Source organism: Tiliqua scincoides, chromosome 1, assembly GCF_035046505.1.
Source record: "Tiliqua scincoides isolate rTilSci1 chromosome 1, rTilSci1.hap2, whole genome shotgun sequence".
NCBI lineage: Eukaryota > Metazoa > Chordata > Lepidosauria > Squamata > Scincidae > Tiliqua > Tiliqua scincoides.
In genome coordinates this window covers 81,022,796-81,044,156 of record NC_089821.1, presented here as the reverse complement: position 1 = coordinate 81,044,156, position 21,361 = coordinate 81,022,796, and the positions used below count along the sequence as shown (strand labels likewise).

Sequence of the window (21,361 nt, the reverse complement as noted above, 5' to 3'; positions counted from 1 at the left end):
AAACAAACAAACGGTTTGCTACAGGCCATATCTTGATGGGCAAGAGAGGCAAGCATAGAATAACAACAGACATCGTTTCCTCACTTTCCTGAAATGTAAAAGAATGGATAAAGCAAAGATATCAAAACGTAACTATACACATTTGGAAACCAAAATATGCTGAAATTCTGCTTATTGGTTTGGGTACAATTAAATCCTAGTGCAAATGCAAGAGAGATGAGTGAATCTCTGCTTTCCACCTGCTTTCGGCAGTCGCAACCTTGTGCACAGCATCTTTCACTCTTATGGAGGGTACCCTGGCACTCTGGAGTGGCTTTTCAAATAGGAGGAGGTGGTAAAGTTCCATTACATGCCTGACACTCCATTCATAGTTCTTAGGATACAGGCCTTTGTCTCAGGCACCATACACTAAACACTCAAATGTAAATTACTATTATGTAAATATTGTTCTTTACCCATCGTATGACAACTCAACAATACTGCCATTAGTTATTTGATTTTTCTTTGTAAACCGCTTTGTCAGCATTGAAAAGCAGTATAATAATAATAATAATAATAATAATAATAATAATAATAATAATAATAATAATAATAATAATAATTATTATTATTATTATTATTATTATTATTATTATTATTATTATTATTATTATTATTATTATTATTATTCATCTCCTGGGCATTCATTGTCTTTGTGTTTACTAGTTTGGAAGTTTTCCAAGCATACCTGTAATCTAAATGACAATTGAGAATATTATTGCTGATTTTTCTTTATCAATTGCTACCTGTTAATGACCTGTGCAATGGAGTCATTCTAAAGTTATAAAAAAACCATTCTCTCTCTCTCTCTCTCTCTCTCTCTCTCTCTCACACACACACACACACACACACACACACACACGTTGGCAATGTGTCTTTGTGCTTCTGAATGCAGAAGAAATATAAAATCCTATGTTTAAAAAAATAATGGTTGGTGTTTATGATTTTGTGTAATAGGGCATCACATGTTTTGCCTCAGACAGCAGAATGTTTGAGAACAGGGCTTCTTGAAGGAGTAGACAGGACGGTGGGACAGGAGGTATAACTGGCAGTAGCTGAGCAGGAAAATGGTGGTGATGATACTATGGCACTGCAGGAAAGATTTTGCTAAAAAAAGCTGGTTTAAGAATGAGCTTGAAAGGAGACAGAAAGATGGTTGATGAGCAGAGCATGTGCATAGGGAGCCATATGGCACAAAACTATCATGGGATAGAGGAACCAAAATGAGTTTAGAATACAAATGGACATTATTACAATAATGAACCATGCAGTGCTTCTCCAGATTTGCCATTGAAAAGAATATCTTGTAAATCAAATCTAAATTACAGATTTAATTTATGTGGCATTCACATCCCCAGCTGTTGAACTTATGCATCAGCTAAATAAAGAGATATCTACATAAATATCATAACAGGAAAAATAAGCCATTGGTGTACCTTCAATAAAAGCTGATACTTGGTAATTCTCTGGACAGGTTTGATTAAGTATGAGGAAATGGAGTTCGCCAGACCGTGCCTCTGTTGAATTTCCTAAGTTAAAAAAAAATCCCCAAATGCATTTATACATACAAAAACAGACTACAATGAAATGGTTCCTAGCCTCTTATTCAATTTCAAAACCAGCCACATACAATCAATTTTAGCTGCAAAATACCTGAGCTGACCAGTTCTTTGGCACTAGTGATTATTATGTGGTTTCTTGAAGAACAACAGTACACCACAGAGAAATTTTGTATCCTCCCCTGTGGCCGTTTAACGAAAACTTCTGTATGCAAGCAGCGTGCCAGTTAAGGTTCTGCCAAGAAAATAATAAATGGATTGCTTTAAATACATATTTACTCCCAAATAAAACCTGACTTCTTTGGATTTATAGGGGTTTAAATCAGATACCATTAAAGTCTAAGCTATTCATCTTCTAAGTTGTCTCCTATTCACTATCCTGGGTGGGATGGCGACCGATCATTCTTAAAACCCCTTAGGCATTTAGAGATATAGATTGCTCACAAACCTACAGACCTCTTGTTATTCCTTAGGGAAGTGTTTCCCAAACTGTGGGTTGTGACCTGATTATTAGTGGGACGTGAAACTGACAAGCTGATAGGAAAATGTATTGAGCCCTAAGGAAAGTGAAACTGAGGGCCCAATCCTATCCAATTTTCCAGTCAGTGCAGCCGTGCCAATGGGGCATGCACTACATCCTGTGATGGGGAGGTAGTCACAGAGGCCTCCTTAAGGTATGGAGACATTTGTTCCCTTACCTTGGAGATGCATTGTGGCTGCACCCGTGCTGGAAAATTGGATAGGATTGGGCCCTGAGCTGCATATGAATGTTTACTCATGAGTAGGCAACTGTGCCTCAGTCCACCTCAAAAGGCAGACTGAGAGGAATGCAACACTACCAGAATGGTCCCGATCCAATAACCACAGGCCCCCAAAACACTAAAAAACAAGTCCTCCTTCCAAACTGACAAGGAAAATGAGCCACATGGGTGTTAACTCATGAGTAGACAGGCATGCCTCAGCTCCTATTAAAGGTCAGCTGAAGGGGAATGCAAGGCCACCAGGATGGTTCTGATCTGATGAATATGGAGCTCAACAAATTCTCCAGAAGGCAGCCCCCTACCATAGTAAAAAGGATAAAAACAGAGGCTTGAGTGGCTGGTAAAGTGAATTTTTTTTTTTTTTTAGTCTCATGAAGTTAAGTAGGTCCTGATATAGCGTCATTCTAAAAAGTGGGTCCTGGAACTAAAAAGTCTGATTCAGATCCATTCAAATCTATGGAGGATTGTGTGAACTGTACTTGCTTTATTCAGCAAAAAGGGCGACGGGCAGTTCAGTCCTAGCCAGTGCTGATGCAGCAGGGCCGCAGGGCCTACACTGTATCCAGTGCTGGGTTTGAGCAGGTTGGTGGCTGCCTTGAGATCAGGGAACGTTTGTTCTCTTACCCTGTGTGGGGCCCCAGCCTGCCCAATGGGGCTACTTGGATCCATGCCAGCGAAATAGCTAGCACAAGTCTGAGAAGCCCCCTGTCAGCCTTCCAGGTCTGGGAGGGGGAACAGAATGCGCCTGAACTGCTGATCTTGCCTCTCTCCTGGGCCTGAACTGTGTCCTTCCCTGACCTCCCCGGTCCAGAAACATCCCTCCCCACCTCTGTTCCATTCTCCCCCCAACCTGCGCCACATGGTGCTGTACCCACCGGCACTGGTGGCTGCAGCTCCAGATCTTTACAAAACTCTTTGTGCTTTACAACCTGTTTGTGACACCTTGTGCCGGCACTGCCATAGCACTGCCCTCTCTGACTTCTTCAACTTGTTCCTAACAGCAAGGAACAAAGCAGGGGCACTCGTGTACAAGGAAATGCACAAAGGACAGGAAGGTCCCTTCCCTAGATATGCACGTTTTTGATAGCCGGGTGCCAGGCATGCATGCATTTGGCTGTGAAGTTGTGCTCACTCTTCAACATTCTACAAGGAAATACAGTGAAGCAAGAAGAGTGAAGAAGAGTGGCTTCATCTAGCATAATTTCCTCATCTTTCTCCCATGGGAAATATGAAGGGAGGTAGTAGAAGTAGCAAGAACAAGCAGAAGCTGTTACAATAGGGAAGGTGAGTAGATCTTAGCTCTTCCTAATGCATGGTTCCTGAGGAAATTGAGAAGTAAACGGAGTGTAACAACAATCCATGTGATGGGACAGATACCGAAAAAAGCCAGTCAGCTCTACTCCCTTCCTCAGGTATGGAATCATACTTCAGCAACAGTGTAATGATTCTTCTACTCCATAACTAATTCCCATTTGGGCAGTCAGTTCAGTTTGCTAAAATAATACACATGAAAATCAATGTGTAGATATTACTCACAATGACCCTACTCATTGTTTTTTGGCATTGTGCAGGCGTGCTGGGAATTCCTAGCTGCCACGGCTTCCCAGTGCATATACAAAGCGTGCACACATAATGAAAGCTCTCATGTCGGATCAGTGTACACACAGGTTGCGTGTTAATTCCTACTAGTAATATGAAGAAAAATATAGTGCTTTTTCTGAAGCGCTTCATGTACATTAAATTAGTAATCCTTAGAAGAGATAATTCCAGTTTGCAGCCTGAACTCTTAACGGTTACACTACACTCGCTCCAAATTCCTTCTCTGTAGGAATTATGTAACAAATTAAGCATACCAAAATAGTCCAGATTTTCTACTGCCTTTTTCCCCCTTAGTTCCACTGAGTGTTAGAAAGCTATAATGTATTCCATGCAGGGAGAGCACAACCCAACATTTATGTACATAAGCCAGGAAGCGCAGATGTCTAGCTGTATGCAGACCCTGAACATGCTGCAACCCACAGAGGAGAGAACCTCTGTGGCAACGAGGGATGTGCAACCCTTACCAGGGGTTGTGAACTTACCCGGCTGTGTCCCACAGGCTTTGAGCAGGTTGTGACAAGGTCAGAGCAATCAGTAGTGCACTGGGACACTGATCCCAGCAACGAGCACATGGTTGCGGAACCCAAGAGGTCCCTTCATTCCAGCCCTACTGGTCTGCTATCCCCACCCTGTAATGAGATACACAGCTCTGAAGGCTGAGTTCAGGTGCTTTTAGGTGGTCATTTTGGTGTAGGGAGACCTCCTACACTTGCTCTTTGGGCACTTTTTCTGTGACTTACGTTGGGCCACTGGTGTTTTTTTGTTTTGTTTTGTTCTGATACCAGAAAATATTAAAGAAAAGATAATAACCAATTAGACCATATAAAAGAGCTCTCTAGAGTAGTTTTCCAGTGGAAAATAGCCAAGAAACTGGAATCCAGCTAGCGTAGAGGATTTACTGCTAGCTTAGACAGCTGTTGGCTCCCACTTAGAAAGGTGTACAGGTGACTTTACAGTTCAAAGTATCAGTGAAAAAGTAAATAATAAGTTCTCTGTCAATGGTTCACACAATTTATACCATGATATTCTTTACCTCTGCTTGTCTGCTGCCCTGAATTTGCATAATCAATCCAAAAAGTACCAAATTAGGACAGGAGCTGTTTGCAGTCTTTTTGGTATGACTGAATTCCTATACAAGCAGCCAGAACAAAACTGTAGCAGATTTTCAATAATTTAATACAGAAAAAGTCAGGTTCTTTCCTCCCCTCCACCCTTGGCTTTTCAGGAAAAGGGATTTCCTTACCCTATCATCATTAAAAAAGCAAAGATGAAACGAAAACAAAAATCACCATCCACTTGCAAAACATAATGGGCTGAAATGTCAGCTTTTTAGTATTAAGCAATATCAGAAGGCTTCCAACCAGCTCAACACAGCTGGGCTGGAAAAGCTTAGCTAGACAAATACTTTTTAATCTGTGTCAACATCCTGTTAAACATGTAAATCTGCTGAAATGTTACATCCCTTCCGGAATCCTTTGAGTAGGCTGGGATGCCACCTGCTGGTCAGTATATTTAACTGTTATACTCATTTTCACCAAGGGGGTACAGATAATTTCAAAAGAGAGCTCTGTGAGACCCTGCCCAATTAAAACAACAATATTCCATCTTTTTTGGGGGGAGGGAGTGTGTTAAATTCACATGAACAGTTCTAAACACTGAACTGATTAGATGAAATTTAATCAATGATATGCAATGAAATAAGTCATATAAAGCTTTAACAGCTGCATCTAGGTAGAAAGCCTGTCAGGGGATTATATTTGTAACTAGAGATGCCCAATTTAGGATTACATTAACTATTATGCTAAGTAGACCAGCCAAATTGGAAGCCTACCTACAGTATAATTAGCAGACAGTGTCTCTACTGTATGTAGTGAACTGCTCAATATTTGGCTTGTTAAAACTTCCCTTGGCTCAGCATATAGAGAGCAGGGGCTATGATCACATGGATATTTACAGTACCCATGATAGAATGTGATGGTCACTTTTCTGTACTGTGGCAGATTTCCATTGTGGGATGGCACAAGGGCAAAGACAGATCAGTCACACACTGCCCTATGTGTGAGAACAAGGAGACAGCATGTGACACAATTCAGAGAGTTTAGGGGTCATACATACATTTCAAAACATTTGCTACTAGATCTTTGCTACTATGCATCTTTGCTCAGAATCCAACAGTCAAAACATAATTTTTCACAAACATTTTCAACACTGTCAAAATGTTGATTCTCCCCACTAAAATGCAGATTTATTTGTATTAAAAAGGTTATTATTCCCATACTGGAAGTGGAATTTGCATGTATGTTTACGTGTGTTGGGGAGAAGATTTTATCTTCATGGAAACTGTCAATTTATACCCAAAACAGCAGAAATATATGGCATAACTCTTGGCTGCAATTCTATACACCCTTTCCTAGTAGCAAGCCCCATTAAACACAATGGAACTTTTCTCTGAGTAGACATTAATAGGATTGCATTGTAAGACAGGTAGCTATTACAGCAGTCTCAGCTTCTTCCAACTGCTTTGGCTTCATAGTTTGGACCAAGGAAAATCTCCCCATACAGCTGGATCAGAGCTTCTACATTAATTCTGTTAGCACAGGAGTGACAAACTCGTTTCACAGAGTGGTTCAAACAGCATCCATGGCACCTGTTGAGGGCCGGAAGCGACCATTATTAAGCAGGAAGTGACAACATTATGCAGATGATGGGCAGAAATAAGCACTTCTTTCTCACATAGGAACTCATTAGCTACAAATGACAGTATAGAAAATGTGCAAATCTTGTTCCTGTTTTCAAGATGAGGGCTCAATCATCACACCCAATTGGGAGAGCCCAATTATAGTGGGGGCAAGAGAAATTGCTTCCAGGAACTGCATCCGACCCTCAGGCTTTATATTTGACACCCCTGCATTAGAAGCACCATCCAGAAAGTTGGTGTTGATGTTGGCATTAGCTGGGGCTTCCCCTTCATGCATCCTTCCCTGGCTGCTACTATAAGAATGAACACTATACAGTTGCCAACAAAAACAAAACAAAAAAAGACAGGATAGAAACCAAACAATCACATGCATCATTGCTTAAGCTGACAGAGAAGAGTGATAGATGCTTACATCAAAGAATGTTCCTGCATGCTCTAGGATCAGCTGACTAGAATCAGGCTTGTTTTTGCAGTAGGTAACATACATCTGAAATTTATCTGCCTGCAAAAATAAACATCAAGAGGCAAAAAATAAGCAAGACAAGCAAATGCTGAGCTTGTACCATCTCCCATTAAACTTCCACTGAATAAATAGATATTAATCTGACCCACTAACAAGAACACCATTGGAGATTAATAGAACAATAAAAAGCAGAAGATATGCTTAATGTCAGAATGCAATAGGGGCAACCATAGCTACTTTACTCTGAAGATAAAAATGATTGTTTTTACCCTGAACTAAATCTGAGTTCTGTCAAGGCTATGGTGCCCACTGTCATATTTCAGTGGATATTTAAACAGGCCTTTTGGACTGCTGAAATATGGCTGGCAGACTGAATAGGATTAGGTGGCCAGATTTTTTTTTTTTTAATTGGAACTGAGATTTTCTATTTAAACATGTGTTTATTGTATTTATTTCTAAAATGTTTACATCACATTTCTGTATAATAATGTAATCAAGGAAGCTTACAAAAAATACTTAAAATAATATAAAATCAAAACTTATTTGGGGAAAAAACTCAGATTTAGAATAGAACAAATAATATAGCATAATATAATATATTAATAGTTACTACAATAGTATAATATAGAAATAATTACTATATAGTATAGCATACACACTATATAGTAATAGTTACTACAATAGTACATAATATAGTAATAGTACAAAAGATTAAAACACTCATCACAGAGGCAACACTCAAAAAACTTGCTGAAATAGAACAGTTTTCACTATCCCTCTAAAGCAGGAATTTCTAAACCCTGGTCTGCAGGTCAGATCCATGGTTTGGAAAAAGCCCTCCCCCTTTGTGAGCAGTGCTACATCCCTATGCCCAGATCAACTTAAAAGAAGTGTGGCGCCGAGGCAGAACAGTAAGCTCTGCTCGAGATGGAGAGGGCTTTTTTTGGGACACAGTGGTTTCCAGTTTGGAGACCTCTGCTCTAAAGGCATGTAGTGATGCGGCTAAGCATATCTCTTTAGGGAGGTCTGTTGCTACCTATGGGACCTCCACACTTCTAACCTAATCTCCAGATCATAAGCCCTGTCCAGGCAGTCGCTCTCTGGGTCTCTTCCCAGGTACAGAGGTTTCTGTGCAGACAACATATGATGGTTATTCTGAAAGTAAGTACCATATGGATGTTAAAAAAACAAGACTTAAGGACAACAATTTAATACTGCTCAGAACTTAAATACCATGGCCACACTACTTCTTCTTGCAATCTCCATCTGAATTGAGGCAATTGTCATGACATGGAACAAGCTTCTTTATCCTCTCCATGAAGAACCTTCCCACAGGGGAGCTCAGTCAGCTGGTAACCCATTCTGCAGGTAGCTGTTTGTATACATGCATTGTCATGCAGAAGAAGCAGCCCAATATCATTTGTTCCAAATTGCTCTCCTGCCTTCCAGGTGATTGTTGTCCTTTAAGGCCTTTCCTTTAAGGTCCCAGGACACAGTGGCCATTAGTTTCTTGTTTATTTGAACTGTGGTTGTCTTACAGAGCTTACTGCTCAAACAGTGAACCTGTCAAACAAATTTTGTCTGTTTGACCACTGTGTTCTGGGACCTTAAAGGAAGGACTTTAAAGGACAATCACCTGGGAGGGAGGAGAGCAATAACATTGAGCTGCTTCTTCTGCATGCATACACAGTGACACATACACAGCAACCTGCAGAACTGGTTACCAGCTGGCTGAACTCCCTGGTGTTCAGGAGAAGAACCTTCATGGAGGTTCTTCATGTCATGTCATGTCCTAGGACATGACAATTGCCTCAATTCAGATGGAGATTGCATGGAGAAGCAGTGTGGCCATGGTATTTAATCTCTGAGCAGTAATAAATTGTTTTCTTAACAGCCAAGTTCAGAATAGCCCTCGTACTATAACCATAGAAGGCGAGTTAGGGTTACAGAGGCACTGGTGCTGGGAATTGCCTCCCAGCACACTCCCAGCGCTCACTGTTACACATTCTGTCTCCACTGAGACAGAAGCTCTTTGATCCAAGTAAATCCATCATAACAGAATACTTGACTTTTACAATCCCCATCAGTAGAATACTGAAATTTTAAAATGTCACAAAAGGTTGGAAAATCAGAACAGAGAATAAAAGGGAAAAGAAACTATCGTTGGCTCCCAAACCTTTTACTCAAGAGAGCTGATTCATCATTTTGGGAACTCACCAGTAACATCAAAGCCCTAATCAGGAAAGAATCACCTCATATTCTTATTCTGTTTGTACTGCATTTCATCCATTGGCAGACATCTGGCATCTTGTGAAAGTTGCAATCTATCATTGGGAATCACTTGCTCGCTGGATGTTTAACCAACATGCTTGAAGAAAACCTTCCTAAAAGGTTCACTTACCTACCCTTTAACAAAGTACTACCAGAACAGCTACATACCACCTCGGCCCAGTTAAAGCTGTTCAGTCCCTACTTGGAGTGCATAAGAGACCTGTTAATAAATAATGCTATGTTAAGGCTCATTACCCAGGTGACAAAGCAATGACCCACATCTTCAGGGAGTTGTTCGTATTTTTCAAGTTCTTTCAGAAAAATGCTGAAAAAGAAAGACAAAGGGCTTTAGAGCCCAATCCTATGCATGTCTACTTGGAAATAATTCCCCTTATAATCAATGGGGCTTACTCCCATGTAAGTGTGGATTGAAGCCTTAGTCAGTTACAATAGGTACTGCCATGCCCTCCCCTCTGCCAGCCTGCACAGCTTTAGATAAGAAGGTATTAATGAGTTTTTATACCATTCAATCCCTACGGAACCCTGCAGGTAAAAAAAAAAAAAAATCAGAGAAATACTTTACCCATCTGGCTGGAGCAGGTGCTGGATGATGAAACATTCATACATATATTTCACCCCCAAAGGACTCTCCAATTTCATCTTGAATTTTGTTTCATATACAGTTTGATGGCAGATTGCAGTATGTAAAACCAACCTCATGAAATTTCAATAATCATGTCTGTTCTGTACTCACAGCAGAATGAGGTGGTAAAATGGATGGTACTGCTTCAGATCGCTATTTCTGAATGTTCTCCAATGTAGAAAAGCACTGCAAGTAGAAAACTATCAGGCAGAATGTTTCTAGCCTGCTAGTTTACTAGTTGCAGGAAGTCTGGGAGAATTACACAAGGAAGCTTTCAACTGTGTTATCATCCCCCTGCAATCTGAAGCGGCGCAATCCATTTTATCACCTCAGCATTCTGACCCAGCATTCCCAACTTATTGTTGTGGGGCATATGTAGACCAGGCATGAAATCTTTTACATTCCATGCTTTGCTTTTGTAGCCACAGATGGCTCTGAAAGCATGGGGGAGGGGCCACTTTTCACAGACATTCAGGCACCTGAAAAACTTAAGAGTTTTGCCCATCCCTCCAGGAACACCAGTGGCTCATATCACTGTTATCTTACTTATATAGGTGGAGCCTATTTATACGCATTAGTTCCGGTCCATGACCTGGCGTGATTAAGAAAAAACGCATTGTGCTAAATTCCATAGAGTTAAGCAAATACACTGCAGCCTGACACTTGGGGCTGGAAGGAAACTAAGGCAGCTGTTATCAATTCCCTCTGCTCTGCTCCTTCACCTCCTCCCCCTTTCACAGGTGGGATGCTGAGCTTTTAAGAGTCCAGTCCTATGCATTTCTACTCAGAAGTAAGCCCCGTTGCGGTCCATGGGGCTTACTCCCAGGAAAGTGTGGAGAGGATAGTAGTCTAAACCTCATGCTTTGCTTGCTAGGAAGGCTTGCTTGCTGGGTTGTTTTGTTTCTGTAGGCTGGAGTACAGAGAGCCTGCATCATCTGGGGGGGGGGAATTGGGCAAACACTTCCTGGGTTTTTTAAAGCGATCCCCTCTGTTGCTACCGCACCAGCCCCTCTGTGTGTGTGTGTGTGTGTGTGTGTGTGTGTGTGTGTGTGAGGGAGAGAGAGAGAGAGAGAGAGAGAGAGAGAGAGGGAGCTCCACCTTGCTGCACGTGCTCTGGCTACAGAGGTTTTCTGCCCCCCCTTCCCCACTTCAGCCTCTTTGCTGGTTCAGGGGCTCCAAGAGTGTTATTGTTCCTTCCCAAGGGGAACCTCTTCCATGGCTCCAGGGCTAATTCCTTGCCTGGGTGAGGCAGAGCCTTTTTGCAGTGTTTTGGGCTGCCCTGAAACTGAGTGAGAAGCCAGCGCAGGGCAAAGGAGGCAAAGGTGTGTGTGACTTTCCGTTCCCCCCACCCCATTCGAATTGAGACAAATCCGTGGATAAATAGGTTGCACCTGTACTTCAGAAGTCACTATTAGTGCTTTGGTCCTCCCGCCCCAAACACCAGTGGCTTATATCACTGTCATCTTATTTATATTTCAGAAGCAACTATTGGTACACATCATGTAGCCAGACAGAACATGGCACTTCTATAGGGGATCTTTTATGAAAATATTTAAGAAAACATACTTATTATGGAAGTCATAAATCTCCTGGATGTTGCCAAAAATTATGTGCTCTTTATTGAGAATTCCTGGGGGTATCTCTTCAACTCCACTTGTCATTTCCCACAGGTAGGTCTGGAAGACAACCATGGTTGTTAAACATAATGAATGCACAACAAAAGAAAACATCTTGTTTGGTTGCCAAATGTATAGAATAAGGGAAATTGTGAGATTCTATACAAAAACCTCAAGAATAATTAATTAATTAATTAACAGTATTTATATACCGCTTTTCAACTGAACGTTCACAAAGCGGTTTACAGAGAAAAATCAAATAACTAAATGGCACAAAAAGGAATGTGGATGCTTCAGTGACATGAGAAATAAATAAAAATGGAGACATGAAGATATCAGCCTAAGAACAGAAAGAATGTTCAGATGAAGCCAGGTGGTCAAAGAAGTGGTTGTATATTCCTGGACTGAACTGCAGGCAGTTCAAAAGTACACACTTCCCCTGTGGTCTAGTTTGAATGTCACTTTTTCCTCTAGGCACAACTGATCTAGGACTCACTCACTTCCCATTGAAGCATGCTGGCAGAAAGCAGAGTGTAACTACTGTGAACACACCAGCTTCACCCATATTCTCCTACATCATTTCACCTGGTAGAACAAGCCAGGTGTTGCACATGTGCAGACTGTTGGTGCATATATGCCATGAGCTAGGCCCTCTCCCATGAGTTGCTATGCAACAGTGGCTGTTTCAGAGAGCTGTGAATCATCATACAGACCTTCTGTAATGTCCTGGCTGCATGTGATCTTCAAAGCCCTGCCATAACTGAACCAAACGCTATGACACCGCATCACAGTTCTCTTTCACGTTTGGAATTTACAACAAATTTTATTATGGCAATTAGATCTCTGAAATACCACAGGATTATTGATAACAACAATATCAACAACAACAACATATTGTGTTTGTCCTGAAAAATACCTCTAAACATTCGTGTAAGTCCCTGACATATGCCTTCTCAGTCTGAAGCAGTTCAGCCATGATGAATCTAGAAAAAGAAAAGACTCTGAATCAAGCTATACATTAAACACACATCCAAGGGGGGAAAAAATCATTTTAAATGCTATGCAAATTAGTCCTATGTATATATGTTTACTCAAAAGTTTGGTGGGATTTAAGTTCCATTTTCTGTATTTTCTGCAATAATAATAATGATATAATAATAATAATTATTATAATAAAAACACACATGGGGTGCCTAGCAAGTGATGTTTATTCCTTCATCTGCAAGATCAGTTGTGGACCTACCATTAGGTCCAATGGGACAAATGCCCCAAGTGTGAGCTTCTAGTACCCTGTGGAAGCCTCTCTAAGGCTCCCGACGGGGTTGGAAACTGTGCTTCTGGTTTTCAGGAAGCACGGTTTATAGCATTGGAGAACCTCAGAGAGGCTTCCCCAACACGGGCTAAAGTTGCGCGAGGCTCCATGAGCCTCAGGTGAGTAGGGGGGCGGAAGTTAATGGGGGGGCAGTGACAGCCATGGGGGGGCGCCATCGCAGACCTTTGCCCCAGGCGCAGGGCTGGAGAGGTCTGCTGCTATGCAAGATGTTATTCAGAGAGCTCAAAAGGATTAAGGGTACAATCCTATGTGCACTTACTTGGAAGCACATATAGGATTGCATCCTAAATATTTTGCACTGTCTGTATGAAACCCTGAAGAGGAAAAAATACAATAACTTGCTGGCCATTTCAATATGTATTATTGCAGTTCAACATCAGAAAAGTGGTCTTCTAAAGCAATGCAAACATTATGGACTAGAAGAGTAGGGTCCACTTTACACACTACATCAAGCAGGGCTACTTTTAGATATCCCCTTCTTCTTATAAAGTCTGAATAGGAAACTTGGAGCCCAATCCTGAGCTCCGTGTTGCGGCTCCGTGCTGCGGCAGACTGTTGCATTGCCTCACCGCCAGACTCCTGCCCATGCTAGCCCAGCCCCAGCTGGTGCTGGGCTAGTGCAGGGTGGTTGCCCAGCCTCCGCGGCTCGGCGGTCTCCCCGACTGCCAAGCCACGGCACGGTAAGCGGGGGCGGGGAGGAGGCATTCCGGGGAGAGGGGAGGCCGGTGGGGGTGGAGAGAGGGCTGGTGGAGGTGTGACGCGGAGGTGTAATGTGGGGAGGGGGGTGGGCTGGAGGCAGGTCCGTGGAGCTCCACTCCACAGGATCCAAGGTGCTTGTGGAGGGCTTGGTGCCCTACACAAGCGCCTTTACTTTACCGCCGACATTTGGCGGTAAAGTGAGTGGCCCCGTTGCGGGGCTGCTTACCTTACCCGGGGGAAGGGGATGAAAGTCCCCTTCTCCCGAGGCGCCTCCTGCAGTAGCCTAGGGCACGCAGGATCTGGCGGTAGCAGTTCTTGGTGCCGCCAAGGCTGGGCGCCCCAGGTAGCTCAGGATTGGGCTATGAAGCATCAATCCTACAGAGGAAGAAGGGAATTGGAAAAGGTAAAATAAAAACATTTGGGGCTATACTGAAATATGTTTGGATAACTACTTATACTTGTTCCACAGTGAATTGTAGACTCTGGGACTACATAATTCCCCCTGATATTTCTCCTCTGCTTTCAATCCAGCTTGGTTACTTCTCACCCCCTTAATATACTAGTATCTTCTCTTTGCATTATGGAAATCCATTTAGATCATATTGTGGTCTGTACTGAACTGTAGCTGTCTCAGCAGCATATCATTTGCATAATTCCATAAATGTTACAATTTCTGGAGCCAAGAATATGTAAACATTTACTTAGTCTTACTATGGCTGAATAGGTTTTTATCCTGATATGTGTTTTTATCCTGATAAATAAAAAGCAATAGATATTTAGCCACTCACACAGACAGAAAGAAAAGTCCATTTCCGCATAACATCATGTCATAATGTGTGTGTCTGTGTGGTGCGTGTAGTGCTTTTTCATGTTATCTATGTTCCATTGCTAACAAATATAGAATTTAGAGCAAGCAGTCCATGAATGAAAGCTATAGGGCCCAATCCTATCCAACTTGCCAGCACCAGTGCAGTTGCAATGCAGCCCTGAGGTAAGGCAACGAAGGTTCCTATACCTTCAGGAGGGCTTTGTAACTACCTCACCACCACAGAATGCATGGCATGCCCCATTGGCATGGCTGCACAGGCATTGGCAAATTGGATAGGACTGGGCCCATAATACAGCAAGGGGCAATACAGTTGCAGACTCAGAATTGATGCAGATCAACTTGCACATCTGAATGTGAAAACTGAGGACCACCAACTGAACTGACATGCCCATTTTAAGGCAGCAGCATGCCAGACAGCTAACAGTAAGTAGTTCCTCAAAGAAAGTTGTCAAATGGAAAAAGCTCAGCATGAGGGCATAGCAAATAAGTACTCATGATAAGACATCACAATTAACACTTTGGATTGAAAGGCAGCGATCAAATTAATGGCCCTGTGTTCTTTATGCTAATATTTATTTAAAAGATTTATGCACTGCTGTGCTGGTGCTCAAAGCAGTGTACATCATAAGAATTAAAAATAAGGCAGACTAAAAACATTTGAATAAAAATATTAGAATAAAACTATTAAAAACAATTAAAAACGATACAAGAGGAGATTAAGGGCCCAATCATATCCAACTTTCCAGCACCTGCGCATCTGCAATGCAGCCTGGAGGCAACCTTGTGGAGGACTCCATAACTACCCTCCCACCACAGAATGCAGCGCATACCCCATTGGCATGGCTACACCAGTGCTGGAACGCTCGATAGGATTTGGCCCTAAGTTAAGATATAAAACAGTTATAACAGAAAGGCAACAACAGAAATTAAAAAGGGTCGCTAGGAGATTCCTTTCTCCTCAAAAGCCATGTGAAACAAATAAGTCCTTAATCTCCACCAGAAACTGTGTAACAAGGGGGCTGTCCTCAGGTGTTCTGGTAATTGATACCAGAGATGTGATTACACAACAGAAAAGGCCTGCATTTTGCTGGTCATGCATCTGATGATCATAGGAGATGTGCAGGTTAGCCATCAGAGCAAACAGCTAGGGAGGATTTCTTCTTATATTTATTCTTATAAAATAATACAATATTTTAACATATTTTTGTTCCATCTGTTATACCAGTCACTGTCTGACGCATAATAGATATATCCTTCAGTAAGATACAGCAATATAACAGGCAGCCCAATCCTGAGCTGTCTAGAACTCCGGGACCATGCGGCTCCACAGAGGGCTCCTGCCGGATCCTGCACCTCCCGCACTACCACAGGAGGCTCCTTGGGAGAAGGGGACATTTGTCCCCTTCCCCCGAGTAAGGGAAGCAGCCCCGCAATAGGGCTACTCACTTTAGTGGCAACCTTTTGGTTGCTGCTAAAGTAAAGGCGCTCGCATAGGGCAAGTAGCCCTGCCCGAGTGCCTTGGATCCTGCGGAGCTTGGCTCCGTGGACCTGACTCTCCCCCTCCCCCTGAGACGCCTCCTCCACGCCCCCGGCCATGCCTCCCCCTCCCCGGAACGCCTCCCCCACGCCCCCATCTCCCGTTCCACAGCCCGATGGTCCGGGAGACCGCCGAGCCGCGGAACCTGGGTGCCCGCTGCACACTGGCTCAGCGCCGGCCAGAGCTTGGCTAGCTCCGGCGGGAGCCTGGCAGTAAGCCCCACAAACGCGCCTTACGGAACGTTTGCGACTGAGGTCCACAGGCTCTAAGGCCCGAATCCTATCTTTTCCCTACCCCACCAAAGCAGTCATGCTGTTGGACCATGCACTGCATCCTACAGGGGAGAAAGCAGTTCCAGCAGTCACCTCCATGTAAGCATCTGGCGCTGCTATGGGCCTACTTCAAGGTGGACCAACATGTGGCCTGCTGATCGCATGCAGCCTGCAAGGTCCTTTTTGGTGGCCCCCAAAAGCCTGGTCACATCCCCCCACTTCCTCCTGCTTCAGAACCTTTCAGTGTCTCTGCTACACCGTCCCAGCTTCTCCTTTTCTCCAAGAAGCCATAACAGTACAGCAGGGAGACCAAAAAACCCCACTGCACCCACAGCCACCTCCACCACTTGCATCCTGAGCCTGCTGAACTACTTCAGCCTGCTGAATTACTTCAGCGGCTCAGAATGTGAAAGGAATTGGTGGTGATATCATTATCTCACTGCCAATTGCTTCTGGATCAGCCCAGCTGGACTCACACAAGGGTCATGTTGCCCGCCCCACAGATGCCCAAAGCTGGACCACACTGGTCTACTTGGACCTGTGCCTGGGTCACCGCTTACCACTTGCAGCAGAGGGCCAGCTGCTCCAGACGGCATATCATGTTTTGTGACAGCCGTCAAGGACCTTATGCCACTAGAGTAATAACAGCAACCATCATACAGTATTACTTCTATTAAAACTGTGGTCTTTTGCCCAACTAACATTCAGTAGCATGATATTCTATTAGCCTCATAGCTGAGTGGGCTTGCAATTGCAGAATTGCAGAATTGGAGTGACTGCTTTGACATTCATTTGATATGTTGTTGAGAGGCCCGTTTTCTCATCACTTACTCTTTTTTTCTGGCCGATTTCCGTTTTTCTTCATTAGCCTCATGATTGGCATCACGTAGTCTTACCTCACGATCTGACAGACTTGCTGGAATAATGTCCAGTTCAAGGTCTTTGTTATCCTGAAAAAGTAGTGACTTAGATTTTAAAAATATTCCTACACTTTGTAAAAGTCAACACATCTAAAAAATGGAAGAGATGAAAGGAAAAACAATAGCACTTCAAGTGGGGAGAAGAGATAGATAATTACAGAGAAAAAAAAAAAAGACCACCTATAGTGCTAATGATTAGTTAAAGGCATGTCAAATTTGACAGGCGCAAGTCAGGCATCAAACTGGAGCAGACCACTGTCTCTGTTGTCAGGATTAGGATCTTGGCAACTTTTGGTTTGGCTACCAAGGTCAGTCAAAATTGAGACCCCTGGTTCAGGAGTTCCAGTTCTTTCTCCTCCCCCCTTTTCCTATCTACCAATGTCCTTCCCCCATAGCCCTGGAGTTGCCTTAAGGATGGGCATTGTTTTAGGTCCTCATGGGGTCTCCAAGCAACCCAGTGTCAATGGTGGAGGGCCAGATTTGTCTCCTTCACAATCATGCCTAGCATTTACTCAAATCTTAAGTCATAAAATCCACCATGAGTGAGCTCTGTGTTGTCACACTCCAAAGCTCAGTGTGTAATTCAGGAAAGACGGTTCACAAACGACAATTCTAATTCCAACACGAGTTCTTATTTGTTTAAGGCATGTCAGTAAAATACAGGACTTACAGTACCTCTGTATTTATTCCAAGAGCTTTTTCCAAAGAGTAGCGGTATTTCCCCATCCTCAGTGAGAAGTCCCGATAGCGTTTGTCGACGGTGGTAACCCATTTCCTAATTTCAATGGCATGAGTATGTCCTTTCTCTACAAAGCTATCAGCCAGCTGAATGAGAAGCTTCACTTTCTCCTTGGTTTGCTGCCCAAAAGAGTGTTCCTCGGTTATCATTGTTTCTCTGAACATTTTCTTCAATTTCTATATACACACTGCAGCCATCTGGGCCTCACGTTCTTCTCAAAACAATCAGGAACATAAAATGTCCCTGAGATCTTTGGAGACATAGCGTAGGCTGAAGCAATCTTTACATCTGGTTAGCTAAAATGCTTTTGAATTTTCACATCCTTTTATGTGCTCAGACTGTCAGCTATCCTCAGCATGGTTTGAGACAGAATACTATTACAACTTTAAAACAGGATTTTTTTTTTCCAGCGGTACCTGCAGATACTCAACAGAATCTAACTTTCACAGTTAGTAAATGGCCCAGTAACTTTACAAAATGGCCCAGACCTGAGGTAATCTTTGGAATGTAGCACTGTGAGAGTGAAATCACCATCATGCTTATGTATTCTTATTTGGATTTACATTGTTAGAAGCTAGAATTTGAAAGCATAGCAGGAGACTTTTCATAAGATTTTAAAGGAAATACTGAGATTCTGTAGTTCTTAAACCATTCTGATCATTGGACAGGATCCAAAAAAACTGTGAAACTACTTCCACAGCTTTAGAATTATTTCCCTCAGTCTACAGCTCTTGATGAAACATGGCAAGCTACCTTCGAACTGAAGAGAGTTTCAGAGGCAGCCTGTCAATACGACATGGAGACAATTTTCAAGGAAAAATAGTTAAGAAATCCACTGGTTTAACACATGTGTGAGCCCAGTTCTATGAAACTCAACCATAAAGGCCAAAATAATGCAGAACGTGTGGCTCTTTGAACAGTTAAAGACTTCAGTCTCAGCAATTTTTCAGGAATACAGGGTGAATATAAACAGTCAATACTATGAAAATCATATCTGTAAGTTGTTTCTACAAATGAATCTTTCAATTCTGTTTAGGACTTTTCAAGAGACTGCCCTGTCACAATAAGTAAAATGCAGGAAACTCTCATTTTCATGCATATGTTTGGCTCATGTGTAGTTTGTTGTGCATTTCAAGGAAAATATCTTGTTCCTAAGCCAGAAGTCTTGACAACAATGATCAGATCCAAACATATATTGCTAGATCCCTGAAAAGTGAGGGTAAAACTGAAGCTGTTGTGAGAAACTCATGGCTTTTTAAAATGGAAAGATTTTAAATGGCTTTTTAAAATGGAAAGGGGTGGTGCCAGAGGTCAGTCAGGTGAGACACTCGCCAAGAGCATGTCCACAAAAAGGTCCACCTAGCCAGGCTGAACCCCCCACCCCGAATCCACATTCTGACAGTACTTCTGACAGTGGTAGCACCCAATGTGCCATCAAGAGCACCATGAGAGGACCAGTGCAAAGCTTTGCCCAAGGCATCCCTCTGCCCAGTCTGGCTCTAGCACTGACCTTGGTAGGTACTTTGAATTCTCCATATTCTTTCAAAAGTTCCTGAGTTTCTTCTGCTGATTCCCCTGTGGAGTTGTGAGTAGAGAGATAATATTCCCCTGTTTCCTGGATCCAGTCTAATGCCTAAAAAACAAGAAATGTCAAAAAAGGTGAAAACAAAATGGAATGTTCGCAGCTGTCACTGTCCCAGCCCCTTCCACCTTGACCCAAGTGGTCCACATTAAAAGGGGTGGGGTATAACATGTGGTTTTCTTTGTTCAAGGGGCCATGATGCAACAGAAATTAATACAGGAAGGAGTTTATTACAGCAAGGACAAAATGGGAATAATTCAAAACATCATTCCAACATTAATCTCTAATAATCATCTTCACTGGGATTAAGGCATTGTTCTTCACACTAAGCTTCACCAATTCAGGACTGCCTGGAAGAAAAGTCTGGGGCTAGCACAAGGTGACCACCTTGGCTTGTATTCAGGTGTTGGCACGGGCATGTCTGCAACTACATTCAATAACAGCCCTTGCCAGCTAACTGTGGGATACCTCCTCTGCCCTGTCTTTTCAGTCTCCATCAGCTCTGATGCCATTACTACTGGTCTTATTTTATCAGGCACTTATTGACACTTTGCCAACAGTCTGAGGCTAAGAGGCAAAGAAGGAAGGCCCATAGCCAGGGAGATAGACCAGGGACAGACTGCACTTGCTCCTGGTGTGGAAGGGATTGTCACTCCCAAATCAGCCTTTTCAGCCACACTAGACACTGTTCCAGAACCACCATTCAGAGCGCGATACCATAGTCTTTCGAGACTGAAGGTTGCCAATAATAATAATAATAATATTTTATCAGGAAGCTAGCTGAAAGAGGCACGCATGAGTTTGCTAGCTCCTATGAAGCTGAGTTAGGTGCCACAGCATCCAAGTTGCTCATTTTCATGAACAGGTTTCAAAACAGGCAGTTTCTAGTTCTAGTGAAATTGAAAAGCCCACTAGACCACAGATCTGGGTAAAGGAAGGCTGTTTAAGAGGATGGAGTCTAACCAAAGAGCTCCAATCAGACATCTCACAAAATCTTGCCACAAGCAATCTGTATCACAGCATGGAATGACTGTATGCAGCTTTGAATCTTTCATAATCTCAGATAGTACCTCAAATACTACTACATCAGACCAGCTACCACTTGCTCACTTCAGTGGTAGCTGGGTTCATCAGCAAACACTGGTCTTTGCGACAGCTCTCCCATGAGCTGACAGATACTAGCGTGGGCTGGGCAGCGTGCACTGCTGGTTTTCTAAAGTAACTGAGTGCAGGAGGTATTCCAATGTAGATTACTTTCCCAAGGCCACTTGACGCAGTTTTACATGTGTGCCACAATTTCAGGAAGTCTGGAAAGTTACCTGCTTAGACCTATCCCTTGCAAGCCAAAGGGGAAAAAATAAGGAAATCTTATGGCCCAGTCCTAATGAGCGCCTGGACCAGAAGAATCCAGAGCCTTCCTGCTGGTGCCAGCAGAGTGACAGAGGTCCACCAGAGCACATAAGTCCAGTGCAGCAGCACAGTGCGAGGGAGGGCAGGGGGTTGAACTGGGAGGGGGAGGACATAATAGGGTGATGATGGGGTTGAGGGTGGATTGATCCTGGAGGAGTGTGGGATTGGCAGCACTAGTGTGTGCCATATCCAACCCTGGGCCTGATCTACCTACATGGATCAATGCAGACATACATCAGTGATATCGCAAGTTGACCCATTTAGGGCGCAATCCTAACCCCTTATGTCAGTGCTTTCCAGCACTGGCATAGCGGTGCCAATGGGACATGTGCTGCATCCTGCAGTCGGGTGTCACTCATGGAGTCCTCCTCAAAGTAAGGGAATGTTTGTT

The 21,361-nt window shown here is 43.1% G+C and overlaps 1 protein-coding gene across 1 annotated transcript in view; it reads right to left on the bottom strand.

Moving 5' to 3' along the window:
- Positions 1-21,361, bottom strand: part of LOC136645156 (kalirin) — a 250,046-nt gene that overhangs the window by 6,998 nt on the left and 221,687 nt on the right. Inside the window, exons 21-28 of the mRNA XM_066621402.1 lie at positions 19,489-19,611; positions 17,915-18,097; positions 17,151-17,269; positions 12,566-12,632; positions 11,600-11,709; positions 9,646-9,715; positions 7,069-7,158; positions 1,476-1,568 (exon numbers count right to left, since the gene is read on the bottom strand). Of these exons, the coding sequence (XP_066477499.1) occupies positions 1,476-1,568; positions 7,069-7,158; positions 9,646-9,715; positions 11,600-11,709; positions 12,566-12,632; positions 17,151-17,269; positions 17,915-18,097; positions 19,489-19,611 (855 nt within the window). The remainder of the gene's footprint in view (positions 1-1,475; positions 1,569-7,068; positions 7,159-9,645; positions 9,716-11,599; positions 11,710-12,565; positions 12,633-17,150; positions 17,270-17,914; positions 18,098-19,488; positions 19,612-21,361) is intronic.